Source organism: Pygoscelis adeliae, unplaced genomic scaffold, assembly GCF_000699105.1.
Source record: "Pygoscelis adeliae isolate BGI_AS28 unplaced genomic scaffold, ASM69910v1 Scaffold13, whole genome shotgun sequence".
NCBI classification, from domain to species: domain Eukaryota; kingdom Metazoa; phylum Chordata; class Aves; order Sphenisciformes; family Spheniscidae; genus Pygoscelis; species Pygoscelis adeliae.
The window spans coordinates 3,342,119-3,357,785 of record NW_008824499.1 but is presented as its reverse complement, the minus strand read 5'-3'; the positions used below and the strand labels follow the sequence as shown (position 1 = coordinate 3,357,785).

The 15,667-nt window shown below is 53.9% G+C and overlaps 1 protein-coding gene across 1 annotated transcript; it reads left to right on the top strand.

Moving 5' to 3' along the window:
* Positions 1-11,388: 11,388 nt before the first annotated feature.
* On the top strand, positions 11,389-13,330 carry GNRHR (gonadotropin-releasing hormone receptor). The gene is made up of 3 exons (XM_009321532.1): positions 11,389-11,895; positions 12,438-12,639; positions 12,921-13,330. Exons 1-3 carry the CDS (start codon positions 11,389-11,391, stop codon positions 13,328-13,330), a joined length of 1,119 nt encoding a protein of 372 aa, XP_009319807.1.
* Positions 13,331-15,667: the final 2,337 nt, after the last annotated feature.

Below are 15,667 nucleotides of genomic sequence, written 5' to 3'. Positions count from 1 at the left end.
CCCATGCTGCCCACGCTGCCCATGCTGCCCACTTGCCTCTGCCCTGGCACTGGCTCTGGCAGGGGTCAAATGAGGATGCTGCAAGGATGTGGGACAAAGCCAGATGGATTGGTTTGGACAACCGGGGTAGCACAGACCTGCAGAGGCAGGGCCATCCTTGCAAATAAACGTGACTGCATCTCACTCGAGCCATGGGGAGATCTAGCAACAACCCCTAATGAGAGCTCCCCGCCTGCCCCAGGCTGGCTTTAATCCCCCCAGATCCTTCCTCCCTCTGCAGCCACGTTATTGCCATGTAACTCATGGCAGCCAGTCCTGGCTCGGGGCTCTTGGGTGTTGCATGAAGTGTGTGGCCATGTGCGAGCGGGTACTACCCATGCACGTGGCCCCGGGCACCGTGGGGCCACGCTGCTAGTTTGCTGCGGGAGCCTGGTGCGAAAGTGTATGCGGTGCACAGCGGGAGCCATCCCTGAGGGATGGGGATGGGCGTTGGGGTGGCCAGCGGCCAGTGGGATGTGCTGGCGGTGTCCTGGGCTGCCTCTTAGTAATCCTTGCCGGCCCTGCTGCCAGGGGGAGCATTGCAAGAGGAACATCAATCAAGGTGTCACATAAAAAATAATTGTCGGTGGCCTACACTGGCTCCTGTTTATGTTTACAAGGGAAAAGGAAAAAACACCCAAGATGTGCCAAAAAATGGCAGAATATTTACCTGGTGGGCAAGGAGTGCCTGGTGAGCCGGAGGCTCCGGACCTGCGAGATAAACACAGAGCTCGTCCACATTTCCCTGCCGTGATGAGGACAAGATGTGGGAAAGGTGCCGATACTGAGAGCAAAGAATTCATCTTCCCCAGGCAGCACCTACCTCCTGCTGCGGCTGGCCTGTCCCTGGCACAGCACCGATGCCTCGGCAGGCGGCTCCGGTCCCACCGGCTGCTTGGCACGCACTGGCATCAATATCCATGGGTTGCGCTGCAGGGTAAGGAAACATGCTTTTCTGCAAAAAGCAAAAGATGTTATTCTTTATGTTATGGAAACCAGGTGTTAGCTCTAGCCCAGCGCAGCCACAGGCATTTCTGCATGGGATTTTGCAGCCTCCTTAGCATAAGTGTCTCCGCTTAACATAGGTGTCTCCTCCCCAGCGTGGCTCCTGCAAGACAGGCTCAGAAGACACGTGTGTGGATTCAGGAGTGCGTCTGGGACACGTGAGTTCATGCAGAAACCAAGTCTCTAGAACAGTCTGGTTGTGCAATCTCTCTTGGCTTGGCCATCCCTCGCTGCAGCTCCGGCATGTGGCTGATGTTGGATGGAGCAGCATGAGCAGAGCCCCAGATGTTTCCAGTGCTGAGCACCACTGGCTGCGCCGCGGTTCCAGGATATGCTTGGCTGCTTTCCATCCACCCGAGGTGGACAGTGCCCCGGCCCGTGGGGTGGAGGGGACAAGCAGGGTGCTGCCCCATGCCCAGGGCAGTTGCTCTGCAGGGCTGTAGCACCCGTGGCCAGCAGGGAAGGATGCAACCCAGGCCAAACTGCTCTTATCTTTCTGACTGTGGGTTGAGCTGCCCAAGGCTGGTGTTTCCCAACCAAAGCATCGGTGCAGCAGAGCCGCAGCCTCTCAGACTCATTCCCCTCCCGGATTAACCCTGGTGACCCTGCCCAGCCCTCATGGTTTTTTCCCATGGTTTCATCATCGATGTGTAATTCCAAAGCCATAATGCATTTATGTGAACGCTGCCATGCTTAATGCTCCCCCCCAACCAGCGCTGAGGCTGGGGCAGCGTAAGAGGACTGTGATAGCAGATGGTGCAACAGCGTCTCCATCTCCACGCTCCCCTGTGGATGTCTCCATCACTCTTCTCATGTCCGTCTAATAAATCCAGGGGAAAACGGGCTACTGATGCTCATCCCAGCTATTTGTGCCTCCCACCCTTTCTGATACGGCATTGGCAGAGTGACTGTCACCGAAAGCCGACTGCACCATGCTGGGAGGGTGGCGGGAATGGTGGGGCTGCTCTCAGGGCTACGCGTGGGGTTTACAAGCTGTGGGGTCTGTGAAATGCTCTGTGGGGTCCATGAAATATCCTGTGGGCTCCATGAAATACCTTATGGGGCCCATGATATGTCCTTTGGGGCCAACGCTATGCTGAGCTCCCTGATGGCTGCTCCCGTCCTCCTTCCCTGCACCCTTTTCGCTCCACCAAAGGAAGCTGACGGTTATTTTCCCCTGCTGCGTGTTTCTGGGCTTGCTCCTGTTTACGGAGATGGGAGTTAAAATAACTGATTGATGACTTTGTTCCATACCAAACACTTTGGGAAGTTTGCATGGTTTAGGAGGGTGAGCAGGGAGCTGGGATTTCATTAAGCACTTGGCTCCTGATACTTCTCCAGCCATGCTCCAGGGGTGGCTAATGTTGTTTTTTAAATCCTGTTTTGCTATCCCAGGAGCCGGACTGGCAATTGCCATGGTTTGTAGGAGAACTTGGAGATGTGGCGGGTCCCCGGAGTTCACTCTGAGCTCTGAACACCAGCAAACCTCACAGCCACCACAATACTGTTTCACTTAAGCCCTCCTCTACCGCTTCATCAGCACAAAATCGCACTCCAGCTGCCTAAAAGCTTTGGAAAAGAGCCAAAAAAATTGACTACTGGAGTTTGTTTTTATTGTGCGGATGAGGATTTACAGGCTGTGGCTGGGAGAAAAGGAGCGAGCGGACCTTCCCCCCCTGGAAGGATTTATTTAGGAGCCAAAGCCTCGACCATGGCTGAGCGGTGCTCCGCTCCACATACATCATTTATGAAACAGATGCAAAAAGCACCACAGAGGGGGGATGACATGAAAGCCAGGAGCCAGGAAAAGACTGATTTTAGCTCTGGAGTTTGGGAAGGCTTTTTCTGGAGCGGTGAAAGAGCCGGGTGCTGGGGGAGAGCAAGTGGCTGTGGCCATGCTGCTTGTGGGGTCCAGCCACGGGGTGAGCCCCTGAATGCCTGCTAGCACTGGCACAACACGACTGACCCCCCCGGCATGTAAAACAAGGGTGTCCCCTGTTCTGTGATCACATCTGTCGAGGAAAAGGGCTTTTCCTAGTGCTTTTGCAGGGAACGGCTGTTATCTGAGTGCCCAGGGACTGTTACCTGCGTCCCTGCTGCATGCATACAGCCCTGCATCCAGACCCACATTGCCTGGAGAGGGGTTCACTGGTCACTGGGATATCCCGGACCACTGAAGGGTTCTGCCGGGGTTTTCCTCCTGGACGCCATGTCCATCCCTGCTGTCTCTCCTTCCCCATCACAGCTCAGAAGAGCAGAGACAGGAGATGCTATGAGAGCGCCAGAAGTGTCTCCATAGTGAATCCCTTTTCAATTACATTGCTGAGCTGGGGAAATTAAGATAAGTATTCTGCCTCGTTTAGAAACTCTCTGCGAGATGGAGAAGGCCATTATTTTCAAGCCCTCCATGAGTAATGCACGTCCCAGCCTCTCCCTGAACCGCGCCTGGAGCATTAACTCCTCGGGGACACTTGCAGGGCAGCATCACGGTGCCACGTGCCGGTACGACACCAATACTTGCCGGGAACATCCTGGAGGCAGATGCAGGCGAGCAGCAGGGCCTGAGTTATTGCACAACCTCGGATCAGTGATGGAAACGCAGCCACAGGACACAAACGGGCGCGATGGGAACGTGGCCGGGTCCGAGCCAGGGCAGCACCTCAATGGGGGCATTTAAACCACAGGGGAGGAGCAGCCCACTGGCTGTTTGCTTTAGCTCTGGACAGGGCTTGGTGGACAAAGACCATCCTGTGTTGAAGCACATGTTGCTTTGGGCAATTAATTGCTCCTGAAGAAATCCTTAATTTATTGCTCTTATTTACGGGCACTAGCTTTCGGCTTGGGTGCTCTTTGGGCTGTGCACCCATGCTGATGGGGAGGGCAGCCTTCCACCTGTGGGATGGCGGTCCCTGGTCTCATCTGTGCCTTTTCCTCCTTGATTTTTTTGCTATAGTCCATGTCAAGGTGGGCCGGTTTGCAGCTGATTTACAGCAGCAAAGCACTGGCCAGTTTTACCAAAAAAATGGCAAAACCCTGCGTGACCTGCGAGCGTGCTGGGAGGGCTTGCGTCTTCCAGCACCCTGCGGTTTGTCTCCCTCCTGTTCTGCAGGGATTCCTGGCTGATGTGCACCAGCAGCACATAGGCTGTGCAAGCCCGACCAGAGCATCTGGTGTTGGCAGCAAAACTGGAGCATCAGATTAAAAGCTGCTTTTTAGTGTGTGGATGAGCCTCTACTTGGGATGGGCAGAAAATGTGCAAGGGATGGAGCCGGGCAGGTGGCGGGGGGTCCTCATTAAACCATGTGTGACTGTATTTCAGGTTAATTATTGCACTGAGCAACGTGGAGATGAGCCTGGGCTGGGGTAATCAGGGCTCATCTGCCTCCAAGTTTCGGCTCCAAAAGAGTTTGCCAGCATCTGCGCTGGCAAAAGAGGGCATGGAAACGCCTCCCCTTCCCGGAGCACCTGTGGACATGGGGGCGACCAGAGCCATATCTCACGACCTCATGCATCATGCTGAGGGCATGCTCAGAAAAGCCGGTCTCTGCCGAGCTAATTCCAGCACTGCCAGGATTCCCCCTGGGGCAGTTGTGGCCACATCAGCTTTCGCCAGAGGGTAAACATGCGTTTGCCAGCAGCGCGGGCAGAGGTGTTCAGTGGGGGCCAAGCGCTGCCGAAGGGAAGGGCTGGGAGCCGCCCGGTGTGAGCACCTTGGACCGGCTGGGAAGAAAAACGCTGGGAGCAGGTTGGGAAGGCGGCATGGGAGATAAGCCCTTCCCGGGAGAAACTCAGTGCAACACACCCGGCATCAGATCGAGCACTGCCTCCCAGAAACGCCTCCCCAGGAGCCCAAATCCGTCCTGGGGGGAGATGTCAGCACTGGTGCTCTTCCCAAGGGACACCGGTGTCCCGCAGTCCCAGGGCTTGGCTCAGAGCAGGTTTCTTGCAGGAGCGTAAAAACAGGGTGGGGGAGCAGAAATTATATTCCTCCGGCTCATTTAATTCAGCATTAATGGTATCTCTCCCCCTCGAGCCACTGATCCTTTCCTAAAAGGAGTTGTGTCCCCACTTGAAGCTCACCTAAGCGTGTTTTTAAGCCTTGAAAACTGCTTGGAGATACCAAGCACATGGGAAAGAGGTGCCGGGGGAGGTTTTCCCTGCTTCTCGCTCCTGCAAGCCCTGGGTAACGCTGCTGCCCCAGTCCCACGGGGCTCTCAGCTTTCCCCACATCTCACCTCTCCCACAGCAAAATGGAGGAAACCAGCCCTCGAGTCCGGCCTGTGTTTGGGAAGGAGCATCCAAAGGGAGCGCTGAAACATGGTCTTGGTCACACAATCCAATTTGGGAGCATGGAGAGAGAAGGATATTTGAAGTTTGGAGTAACGGAATGGGCAGGTCCCACAGGGAGGAAAAAAAAGCAGAGGATGAAAGAGGGCACGAAAGGCAAAGACAAGGAGAGCAACTAAAACCCATCCAAAAACAAGGGCAAAATTGTTCACTTCCATGGGTTAGTCACAATGAAAACATTGAGATTTCATAATTTCTTCCAGCTCAAGAAAAATACCCAGCTAGGGCAGTGAAAGCCTGGGCCGAGCTGGTGCGTGCCAGAGCCGAAGGGGACCCACGGCCCCTCCATCGAGCCCGTGGGTGATTTTCCTGGTTTACTGGGGACAGGAGCATCATGGGACTGGGGTGCCAGGTGAGATTTCCCAAATAAATTCCCCCCCAGCTGGGGTTTCCAGCCTGGGCAAGGAAGCGAAGCTGCTGTGGGAAAGATGCACTGTGGGTGGAGCGGCGGTGCATGCCATCCAGGTTTTATCTCTTGGTGGTGAGCGGACAGGGCTCAGCACCAAAGCCCGCCACGTTTTCTGGAGCTTGACCTCAGGGTTTGGTCTAGGGTGATAAATTCACCCTTCACCCTAGTTTAGAGATGGGGAAGGGGGATTTTGCTCTGGTTGAGATGTCCTGGTGAAAGACTCCAAGAGCTGCTGCTCCGCGTGGGAAGATGTAAATTTGGGGAACCTCTGGGAATGATGCTCTGGACATCTGGGCTCCCCTGCCAGTGGGGTCCTTGTCCTTTACACCATCCTGGCTGGGTACGTGACTTGGACGTCCAGCCTGACTTGCTGGGCTCAGCAACACCAGGAGCACCAGCCAGGGTATTAAAACATGGGAATTGCAGTGGGTTTGAGCATCGAGAGCATGTTTTTCTCAGCACCGCTGTCTGATGGCATGATATCCCCCTGAGAAGGACTTTTACTGGTGAAGGCTCCAGTGAGGCTCCGATATACGAAGCCGCATCAGAAACAGCGCGTTATTTCACCAAGAAATGGCCCAAAGACACAGGTTGCCAAGATATTGAGCCGGGTGGGCAGGACAGATCCCTCCCTCTGCTTTAAACAAGGACTTTTAAGAGGGGGACGGGATGACCCAGATTATCCCCACGAGGGACAGCAATTATAATCCCTCTTGGCAGGCTCGGCAGAACGGCCAGGGCCGGGTGAGCAGACAGAATGAGCCGCTGGTTTATCCCCGGTGACCGCTGAGCTTTGGTCCTCTGTCTTTCGCTGCAAAGACTTCGGGGAATTTAGGGTGATGCCCCGCGATAGCCAATGCCCAGGGTCCATCTGCAGCATACAGCCAGAGGCGGCACTGCACGGCACGCAGCCCCAGTGCTGTTTTTTGATAAGGATGAAAACTGGGAGCTTCACAACTGCTTGACTTGTGAACTTTGGGTAAGAAGAGAAGCCGTTCCAGAGGTGAGCTCATTTCTAACCCCGGGAAATGACTTCATGGATGCTGGTATTTACTCACAAAAACATTGCATGTCAGATGTCCCTGACTAGACTTTCTGTTTCGAGTCCAGTATGAGACAAAAATTTCCTTGGACGAGCTGCTCCTGTGACAATTCAAGGCTTGGAGGAGGAAAAGAATATTGGAGGGAAAAAAAAATCAGCATTAAAAACTCTGAAATCATGAGGTGTGTCTGAGCAAAGGGGAATTTTCGGACAGCCAGCCCGGCAGAAGCACCTGCCTGGAGTGATGGTGCTGGGGGCAAGGGTGCAAGTGAGGGTGCTGCTGTAGGGTGGCTCTGCTCAAAGAAAAGCCATCATTACCCCCCTGTAATGCCCAGCAGCAGGAGTTTCTCTCGGAGGTGAAAAGACAAGTTTTTCTCTCTTTTGTGAAGCCAAGACCCTGGCAGTGATTTATTAGGATAAATGGCAGCAGGTTCCCTGCCCCACGTTTGCACTAGGTTAATGGAAATGATATCCCATGCCACTTTCCCTGCACGAGATCCCAATTTATATGGGATGTCCGATGGAAAAACGCAGTGCTTGTACTTCTGTTCAAGGTCTGCTTGCGCAAAAAATTGCCACTGGGGCTGTGCTACCTGTTGTGGCTTTCTGATTTCTGTTTTCTCCAGCATCCTGGGATGATCTGTATGGATCTGGGGAGAAAAGTCCTATTTGGGGAGCCTGGAGATGCTCTGACTCCCCGTGACCCAGTGCTGGGCTGCAGCTCCGGGGATGTACTGGGGCAGCATGCCAAAAGGAGGGGATTTCGGAAAGAGCCGAGCTGGGGTGTATGGAAACAAGCCCTGCCTGCCAGCACTGTTTCCTAATCCTGGGGACCAAAACCCTCTGATCGTTAAACCAGTGTTCAGAGATTCAGCTGAAGGCTGCTGAGCAGACAGCATCCAAGCTGGCCTTTGAGGAGACGAGCAAAAAGAAAAGAGAAAACACAAGGGGGTTACTGCGCAAATGCCGGAGAAAAAAGGACCCCACCCTTAAAATAAGACTTATTGCTAGTGCATGCCCAGGACATTTCTGCGTGATGGCATGCTAAAAAAATCCTCTCTGAACAGGGACCAAAAGCTTTGTTGTGGCATGAGCAAGACTTACAATTCCTAAGAAAAATCCTGTCCCTTTTTTGCATCATACAGTCAGGGACGGAGAGGACATTTCTAGACAAAAAGGCAGCCAGCCGGGAAGGACAAACAGGGAATACATTCCTGACTCGCTATTTAATTGCTTTAGTGCAGGTGCAAAGAGCTAAATGAAAAGAAAAATAAGGATGAGCATGTGGGGCCGAATTAATCTCGGCTTTAAGCAGGAGTCTAATGCAAGAAGGAGGCGGCTGCTGTAATAAATGGGCTTCCACCCAACTTCTCTGTGGTTTCCGTGCTTTTTTTTTCCCCAGGGACCAGGCTCTTTCCCGCTGTGCCGGCAGGCGATGCTCTGGCCAGGTAACGAGGTGATGGGGACAGTCCCCTCCTGCATGGCAGGGGTGGCTGGTGCTTGCTGGGCATCTGCCCTCCCGCTCTGCCTGCGGTGGCTTTGGAGTTTCAGCCAGGCTCCGGCAGGACCGGGGGGCTGGTATCCCCCTCCGGAGGGATATTGTTGATGCCGGGGCTGCAGCTGTTAAGCAGCTTTGAAACCGGGTCTTGGCAGGACAATGTCCCTTCGCTCTCAGCTTGTGAGACCGCATTTTGGGTGGAGGGCTGGCAGTGCTGGGGGTGGGTCTGCTTTTCTCTTTCCCCTCAGATGTAAAGCACTTTGAACGCATAAATTGCCCTCCGCATCTCTGAGCAGAGAGTTTCCAGCCGGATCCCTTTTGGCAGTTAAATGCAGGAGTGATGGAGGGTTTGAGGGACCCCAATGGACAGTGATGCCTCAAGGGCTGACATAGTCCAGCGCCTGCAGCATCTCCTGGGTCTCAGAGGCTGGTCTCTCTGCCACACAATTTGACTCTTAACCCCACAAAGGGGAAAAAAATCCTCCTTTTTTGCTGTGCCCAGGAGCACTCCTGTAAGCAGACAGCCTCAAAAGATGGTGCAACTTCCAGCGAGCTTGGGTATTTTCTCCCAAAAATAAGTGGGAATAGGTTTAATGATGGAAAACCTCCTATCCCAGAAAGTGAACCTTGTCCTCTCAGGGAACAATGTGGAGCACCGCTGCCAGCCTGAGACCTGCAGTCCCCCCGTACACTGTGTACTTCTTAATTTAATAGACCAGGAGATGCGAAGGTCTGTTTGCATGTAATTACAGTCCCCGTGATGCCCCTGGGAGCATGCGTGCCGGCGCTGGCCCCAGAGGGGCTTGGGGCTGGCCCACTGTCATCCCCACAGCTCTTTTACTTTTGCTGGCCGGAGGAGCAGGGCATCCTCGGTTTCCCTCCCTGGCCTTGCATTGCGCATCGTATTTTTTAAGCCCTTGTGAGAGTTTCGCGCCGCGCATCAAAGCTCTCAGTGCGTTACACTGAAAGAAATACAAAAAGAACAAGGTGGGAACTGATAGAACGCAGAGGAAAGAGTATGTTCATTAAAATGGCAAAATGACCCAAGTTTCTCCTTATTAATTCCCTCCCTACAGCATTTCCAGTCCAGGCACGTACCTGTGTTCATCCGTGATGCTCCCATGGACCTGTGTGGTCCAGGAGCATCGCTGGGGCATGTGTGTGTGTCTGTGTCTGTGTGTGCTGTGAGTCTCCCGGTTGTCTGAGCAACGGGACGTTCATCACTAACTCCAGGGATAATTAACTCGTTTTCCTGTATTTATAGAAAACCGATGCAGGGAGTGTTGGCACTTATCCCTGATGGGGCCACGTTTGGCCACAACATCTTGAATTTTGGCCATTTCTTGCAATACAGTGGCTTTGTCATCATCCCCACTGCTTGCTCATTAAGCCTGAAATTGGGCAGCTCGTTAAGCCCGCAAGGGCAGGGGTGCCAGTCCCTTCCTGGGGGTGAAACACCGGCATCGGGGGCTGCCGAGCCGGGCTGTCCGTGGGTGCCCACCTCCGTGTGCCCCACTCCTGGTTTGCCAGCGCAGGGGATGTTTGCATCAGCATTGCCATCTCCAGATGCCTGCATACGCCTGTGCTAAAAACAGCATAGCTCCCGGCTCAGCCACCAGCAAGGGAAAATTTTGCTGCTTCAAGGGGTTTGCTGCAGGGATGTGAAGCAAAGAAGGGCTGGAGCATCCTGACTCGGCACCGTGGCAGTGGGAGACCTGTGGGGCAAAACAAGGAGCATCTTCTCTTGGCATCAGGGCATGCTATGCCAGGTACGTTCCCACCAGCTGGGACAAATCCAGACCTCAATGCGGGTTTCCCCTTGTTTCTCCCAGACAGCCAGCAAGCAGCTTGGTACTTTTTAAGTGCTTTTTCTTTTTGCTGCTTGCTTGTTGAGTTGGTCTTTGGAGAGGGAGGGGGGCGAAGGCAGCAAGGGGGCTTGGTCTCAGGGGCTCAGGGTATGGGTGGTGGGGGCTGGAAGAGGGCGGCTTGCTGCAAGGTGTCGGCATCTCCATCCCACAGAGCTGGGGAGACAGATTTGATCTCTGCTGATCGTGTTATTTGTGCAACGGTGGGGAACACTTTATTTTGGTATCAGCAAACCAGAAGGTGCTTGAAACAGTAAGAGACATACCCTACCTGTGGCTGGGACCGTTAACAGCTCATGTCCCTGAGAGTTGGAAGTATTTGCCCTTGAAATGTGAGTTGTCCCCAAGCTGGTTGTGCTCGGGCAAAAAGGGCAATTAAATCAAGCCATGAGGACCACCGTGCTGCTCATCACCCTCAGCTCCCCCCAGTGTGGGTGTGTTTCTACCTTCACCTCCTCCTCCTCCTTTGCCTCCCGAAGGCAAAGGGACAGAGGTGTTGAGCTGGTGCTGCCCGGGTCCTGGGAAGGTCCAGGCTCCTAAATGCCACCAGGATCCTTTCCCGAGAGCCACTGTCAGTCCCCAGACAGCGTGGGATCCACCTTCTCCCTCCTGGCCACCCCCAGGTGCTCCCACCCACGGCCCCGGATCCGGCGCTGGAGACGGAGGTGGGCCATTAAGGTTTAACACACTAATGGAAAGTGCTGTGGGGTTTCTAAAAAGCTGAGTCCTGCTTGCAAAGCCCCTTTGGAAGGACAAGTCCTTGAACTGAGCACGGCTGCCCCGGCACAGGCTGAGCCAGCTCCGGTGTGACCCATTCCCGGCCAGGCGCTGGCGGGCAGCAGCTCGTCCCGTGGTCCTGACCACTCCTGGCTCCTGCTTCCCAGCTGCTCAGCCGCCTCGCAAAGAGCTAAAAATATGTGTCTGTGTGAGCAATCGCTATAGCTATGGCAGGGGTTAGCCAAAGAGGGCAGCTGGGCAGTGTCACCGCAACCGGGAGGTGCAGCAGCTTGGCAGAACGGGCAACATGGAGGGGACAGGCAGGGACAGGCCAGGACTGGCAGGTTGCTGCTGGTGCCTCTAGTGCAGATCCCACCATTTCCCCATTTCTCCTTGTATTGAAGCTGCAGCACATGACACAGCCCATAAGAGGGGGTTTACTTTGTCGCTTCCATTTTGGCAGGGGATGAGTGACGAGCAGCTCCCCGCATCTCCCCGCTGCCCCACCGCAGAGGGGGACACCAACATCTCGGCTTATGGCTGCCCTGAGCACTGGGTCGAACCCCGGTTCACGCAAGCGGCGAGGGTCCGCGTGATTGTCACAGCCATCTTCTTCTTGCTGGCGGCAGGCAGCAATGCAGTGGTGCTCGGCAGCCTGCTGAGGAAGAGGAGGAAATCCCACGTGCGGCCACTGATCCTCAGCCTGGCGCTGGCTGACCTGCTGGTGACAGTGGCAGTGATGCCCCTGGACGCAGCGTGGAACGTGACGGTGCAGTGGTATGGAGGGGACGTCTCCTGCAAGGTCCTCAACTTCCTCAAGCTCTTTGCCATGTACGCGGCCGCCCTGGTGCTGGTGGTCATCAGCCTGGACCGGCATGCGGCCGTCCTCCATCCCTTCTCCCGTGCTCGCCGCCGCAACGGACTGCTGCTCCGCGTCGCCTGGGCCAGCAGCGTGCTCCTGGCTTTGCCCCAGGTAGGGCTCAGTGCCCTCCCTGTGTGGTTTGCCCAGGCTGGGGTGGTTTTGGAGGGCTTCCCCATCCTGGCAGCCTCAACAAGTCCATCCCAATCCACGGGTTCCACCACCACCAGATTGGCTTTGCTGAGCGAAGCAGTGTGGTTGCTGCATTGGGTGCTCAGCACCCGTTCATTGCAACACCATCAGGGTGTTACGTTAAGGGCTGGGAAAAAATTGTGTCCACTATTTTTTATTTCTCATGCACATGGTTATCTTCTCCCAAAAATGCACTGCTGCACCACTGCAAAACATGTTGGAGCAGACCAAGACAAACCTGAGCAGTTGCTGACCAAAATAACATTTGGCATGGCCAGAAAATGGGATTTCACAGCTGTCAGATCCCATGTGTCCTGGCCATAGCCATGAGCTAGGTGCCCGGAGCGCCTCTCCCAGTCTGACAGCGGCAGGGAGGTGCTCTCCATGCACAGCCAGGAGCATCTGCAGGACGTGGTGCCCTGTTCCAAAGCCTCTCTGAGTTATTATTTGGTTCTCTATTTCAGCTTTTCCTCTTCCATCTGCACACGGTCCCGGGAGGGAACTTCACCCAGTGCGTTACTCACGGGAGCTTCCGAGCGCACTGGGAGGAAACCGTCTACAACATGTTCACCTTCACCACCCTCTACATCACTCCCCTGAGCGTCATGATAGTTTGCTACATCCGGATCATTTGGGAGATCAGTAAGCAGTTAAAGATCAATAAAGGTAAGCAGGTCCCAGCCCTTTAGTGTCCACCATGACTCTATGACTGAACATGCTCCAGCCTGGAGCATTGTTGGGTCTGTCCCAACACCCTTTGAAGGGTAACCCAACTAAGGGGTTTTACACAAACTTCTTGACGCCCCTCCTTGCTGTCTTCTGCTTCCCATGGGCCGTGGACCAGACCATGAGATGGTGTCCCCGCTCTGGCAGAAGCACATTCATGGATGGTTATGTTCTCCTGGTTTTATTCCATCTCCAGCTATCCTTTTGACTCTCCCTGGCAGGTTTGATAAGAAATCAAAACGACCACATCTCCAAGGCACGCATGAAGACTCTCAAGATGACAATAGTGATTGTTGCCACTTTCATCATCTGCTGGACCCCATACTACCTCCTGGGCTTGTGGTACTGGTTCCAGCCAGCCATGATCCAGAAGATGCCGGAGTATGTCAACCACAGCTTCTTTCTCTTTGGCTTGCTGCACACCTGCACCGACCCTGTCATTTATGGACTGTACACCCCCTCCTTTCGGGACGACGTGCAGTTGTGTCTCAGGGGGATTGAAACAGCCATTACCAGGCACGAGAGACACAAACCCGTCTCAGTCTCAGAGAAGAACATCAAGGATGGCGCCATAAATGGTGGGGTGGCATCAGGAGGCTCCAATGGGACAACTGTCAACACGGTCTGCTGAAGAGATGTACCCACAAGGAGATGGAAGGCACAGCTTTGCGGGCTGCTTTATCCCATAGGATCATTCTGGAGACTGTCATAATGAGGTTTGCCACCCAACTGGTGGGTGAGGGTCTCTGGCCAGAAACTGGGAATGTGTCTCCTGCCTGTACTCAGGGTGAAAAACATTTGGGGGTATTCATCGTCGTTCTTCCATACAGAGGGGCTTGGGCAAGAGGGGTCTGAAGAACTGCGGTGGGATGGGATGGGGTTTTTTTCTCCCTTTTGGAGAGAGACAGAAGGGAAAACAGTCCCTGCTGCCTTGTTCTGGCATGCAGGGAGCAGTATGAAGACATCCTTACATAGCAGCTCTTTGGGACACAGGGTTGACCAGGAGAGAGAGTATTTGGGGTAACGGGGGAGTGAGAACCAGATACGTCACTGCCCAGCCCCTCTTGACTGTCTCTGTCCCCATGTCCCAGGGCACGAGCTGGCAGGTCTCAGACCATGCGCTGGGCTGTCCCCAGCGGCTGGCACGGGCTAATAGGAGCAAACCCCACATTTTCTCCTCTCTGTTTTCACCTTGCTCATTTATACACATTTTCTTTACCTTCATGGCTTGGCCCAATGCCAGGGCCTCGTCTCTGCCCCAAGCAGGGTGGGTGTGGCCACCCTACAGGTGATGCCTGGGGTGTCCCAACGAGGAAGGTGATGGGAAGCACCTGTGGGTGAAGGGACCCATCAGCACCCATGGGTGCCAGGTGGGTGCTGATGGTCTTTGGCTGCACTGCGAGGGCAAGGGAGGCTGCTGGAGGGCATCAGCTAAGCTGTGGTGAGTAAAATGGATTATTTTGCTTTTCACCAATGTGCTAGAAGTTGCTTGTGAAGGTGGAGGCGTCTTCTCTGGGTGTGAGTTGAAGAGGTGGCTTTATTCAACTATGTTGTTCCCTTTCATGTGATTAGAAATAGTAGATTATTTATTTGTTTGTTATGTGCTGATTGTCGTTAAATGCATTTTTTGCTTTTGAAGAGAAATTTAGTTTTGAGCCAGGTGGGTTGTTTTTTTTTTTGTTTTGTGAAATCTTTGGGCAGCTCAGGAGCTCTGGACTTGGCAGGAGGCAGCTCCCTGGGCATTTCTGTGGCCACTGCAGCTTTGAATGAGCATCTGGACTTTAGCAGGATGAAAGAGCTTTGTTTTAAAAACAATTCTTAACTTGCTGTGGCTGCGTGTGTAGGGAGGCTGGTAGATGTCTCCCCCCAAGAAAGCAAATCTCCTTTGGGCACCAAGGGGGTCTGCTCAACCCTGTCTCCGAGAGGGAATGGATCTCCATTGGTCAGAAAGGATCTGGACTGGTCTCCCAGTGCGCCAGCTAACAAATTATTAAAATTAGAGACGTGGCAAGTGGTGTTTGCAGGTTGGCTGAGGCTGGGCAGTGAGGATGTGGGAAGCCATGGTGCTCAGGGTGATGCCAAGCTGGGGACGCGTGTCGAGCCCTTACCTTTCCCCACACTAACTATCATTTATGCTAAACATGCTGCCCAAGGAGAAAAAAATTCAGTTAGAGCTGCAGGAGCCCAGACCGGCTGGTCGGGATTAGCGTGAGCCCTTTAGGAAGCATCCAAACTCCAACAAGATGCGTAATCGCCGCTTGGCTTTCCTGGGCTCATTCTGCTCAAGGTTAATTACGCAATGCTAACGGGAGCAGGGCTCGCTGCTGCCAGGCTGGCTCGGCTCGGCCAGCGGAAATAAAAGTTTCTTGTAAGGTAATGGGAATGACTTATGGTACGGGAAGCTAATTTACTCATCAGACACTCATTTGGTCTCACTGTTTATATTACTGATGAGGGCTAATGGGAGGCAGATCCTGAAGGTGTGTTTGTTTTCTGGCAAGCCTCAAATAAGCAGTAAAGTGTCTTTAATGTAAGAGCATTCCTCATCCGCTTTCTGCTGAGAGGGGGAGAACAGGTCCAGCATTGCTCACACACTTTAGGCCACTTGTCCCCTCTTATACAGCGGCAGGAGAGCTCAGAGACGACCTCTGAGGAGCAAGAAGCACTTTTTCCCTTGTGGGAGGGACCCACCCATGTAAAGACACCCCATGGGTACAGTGAGAGGGCAGAAGCAGTTTTGGCTTTAGGTGAAGGGTAGGAAAATAGGGATGCTGGCAAGGATACATACCTTGGGAGAAGGACGGCACATCCCTTGGGATGCTCGCAGGCACTCCAGCGCTGCTCTTTCTGCCTGCCTTTTGATACCTTCCCTCCCATTGCTGGTGCTCAAGGCTGACATTTTGGGAAGCCCAGAGCGTTGGCAAGGTGCCCAAAGTGACAGCTTTCATGATAGAAGGAAAATGTCACT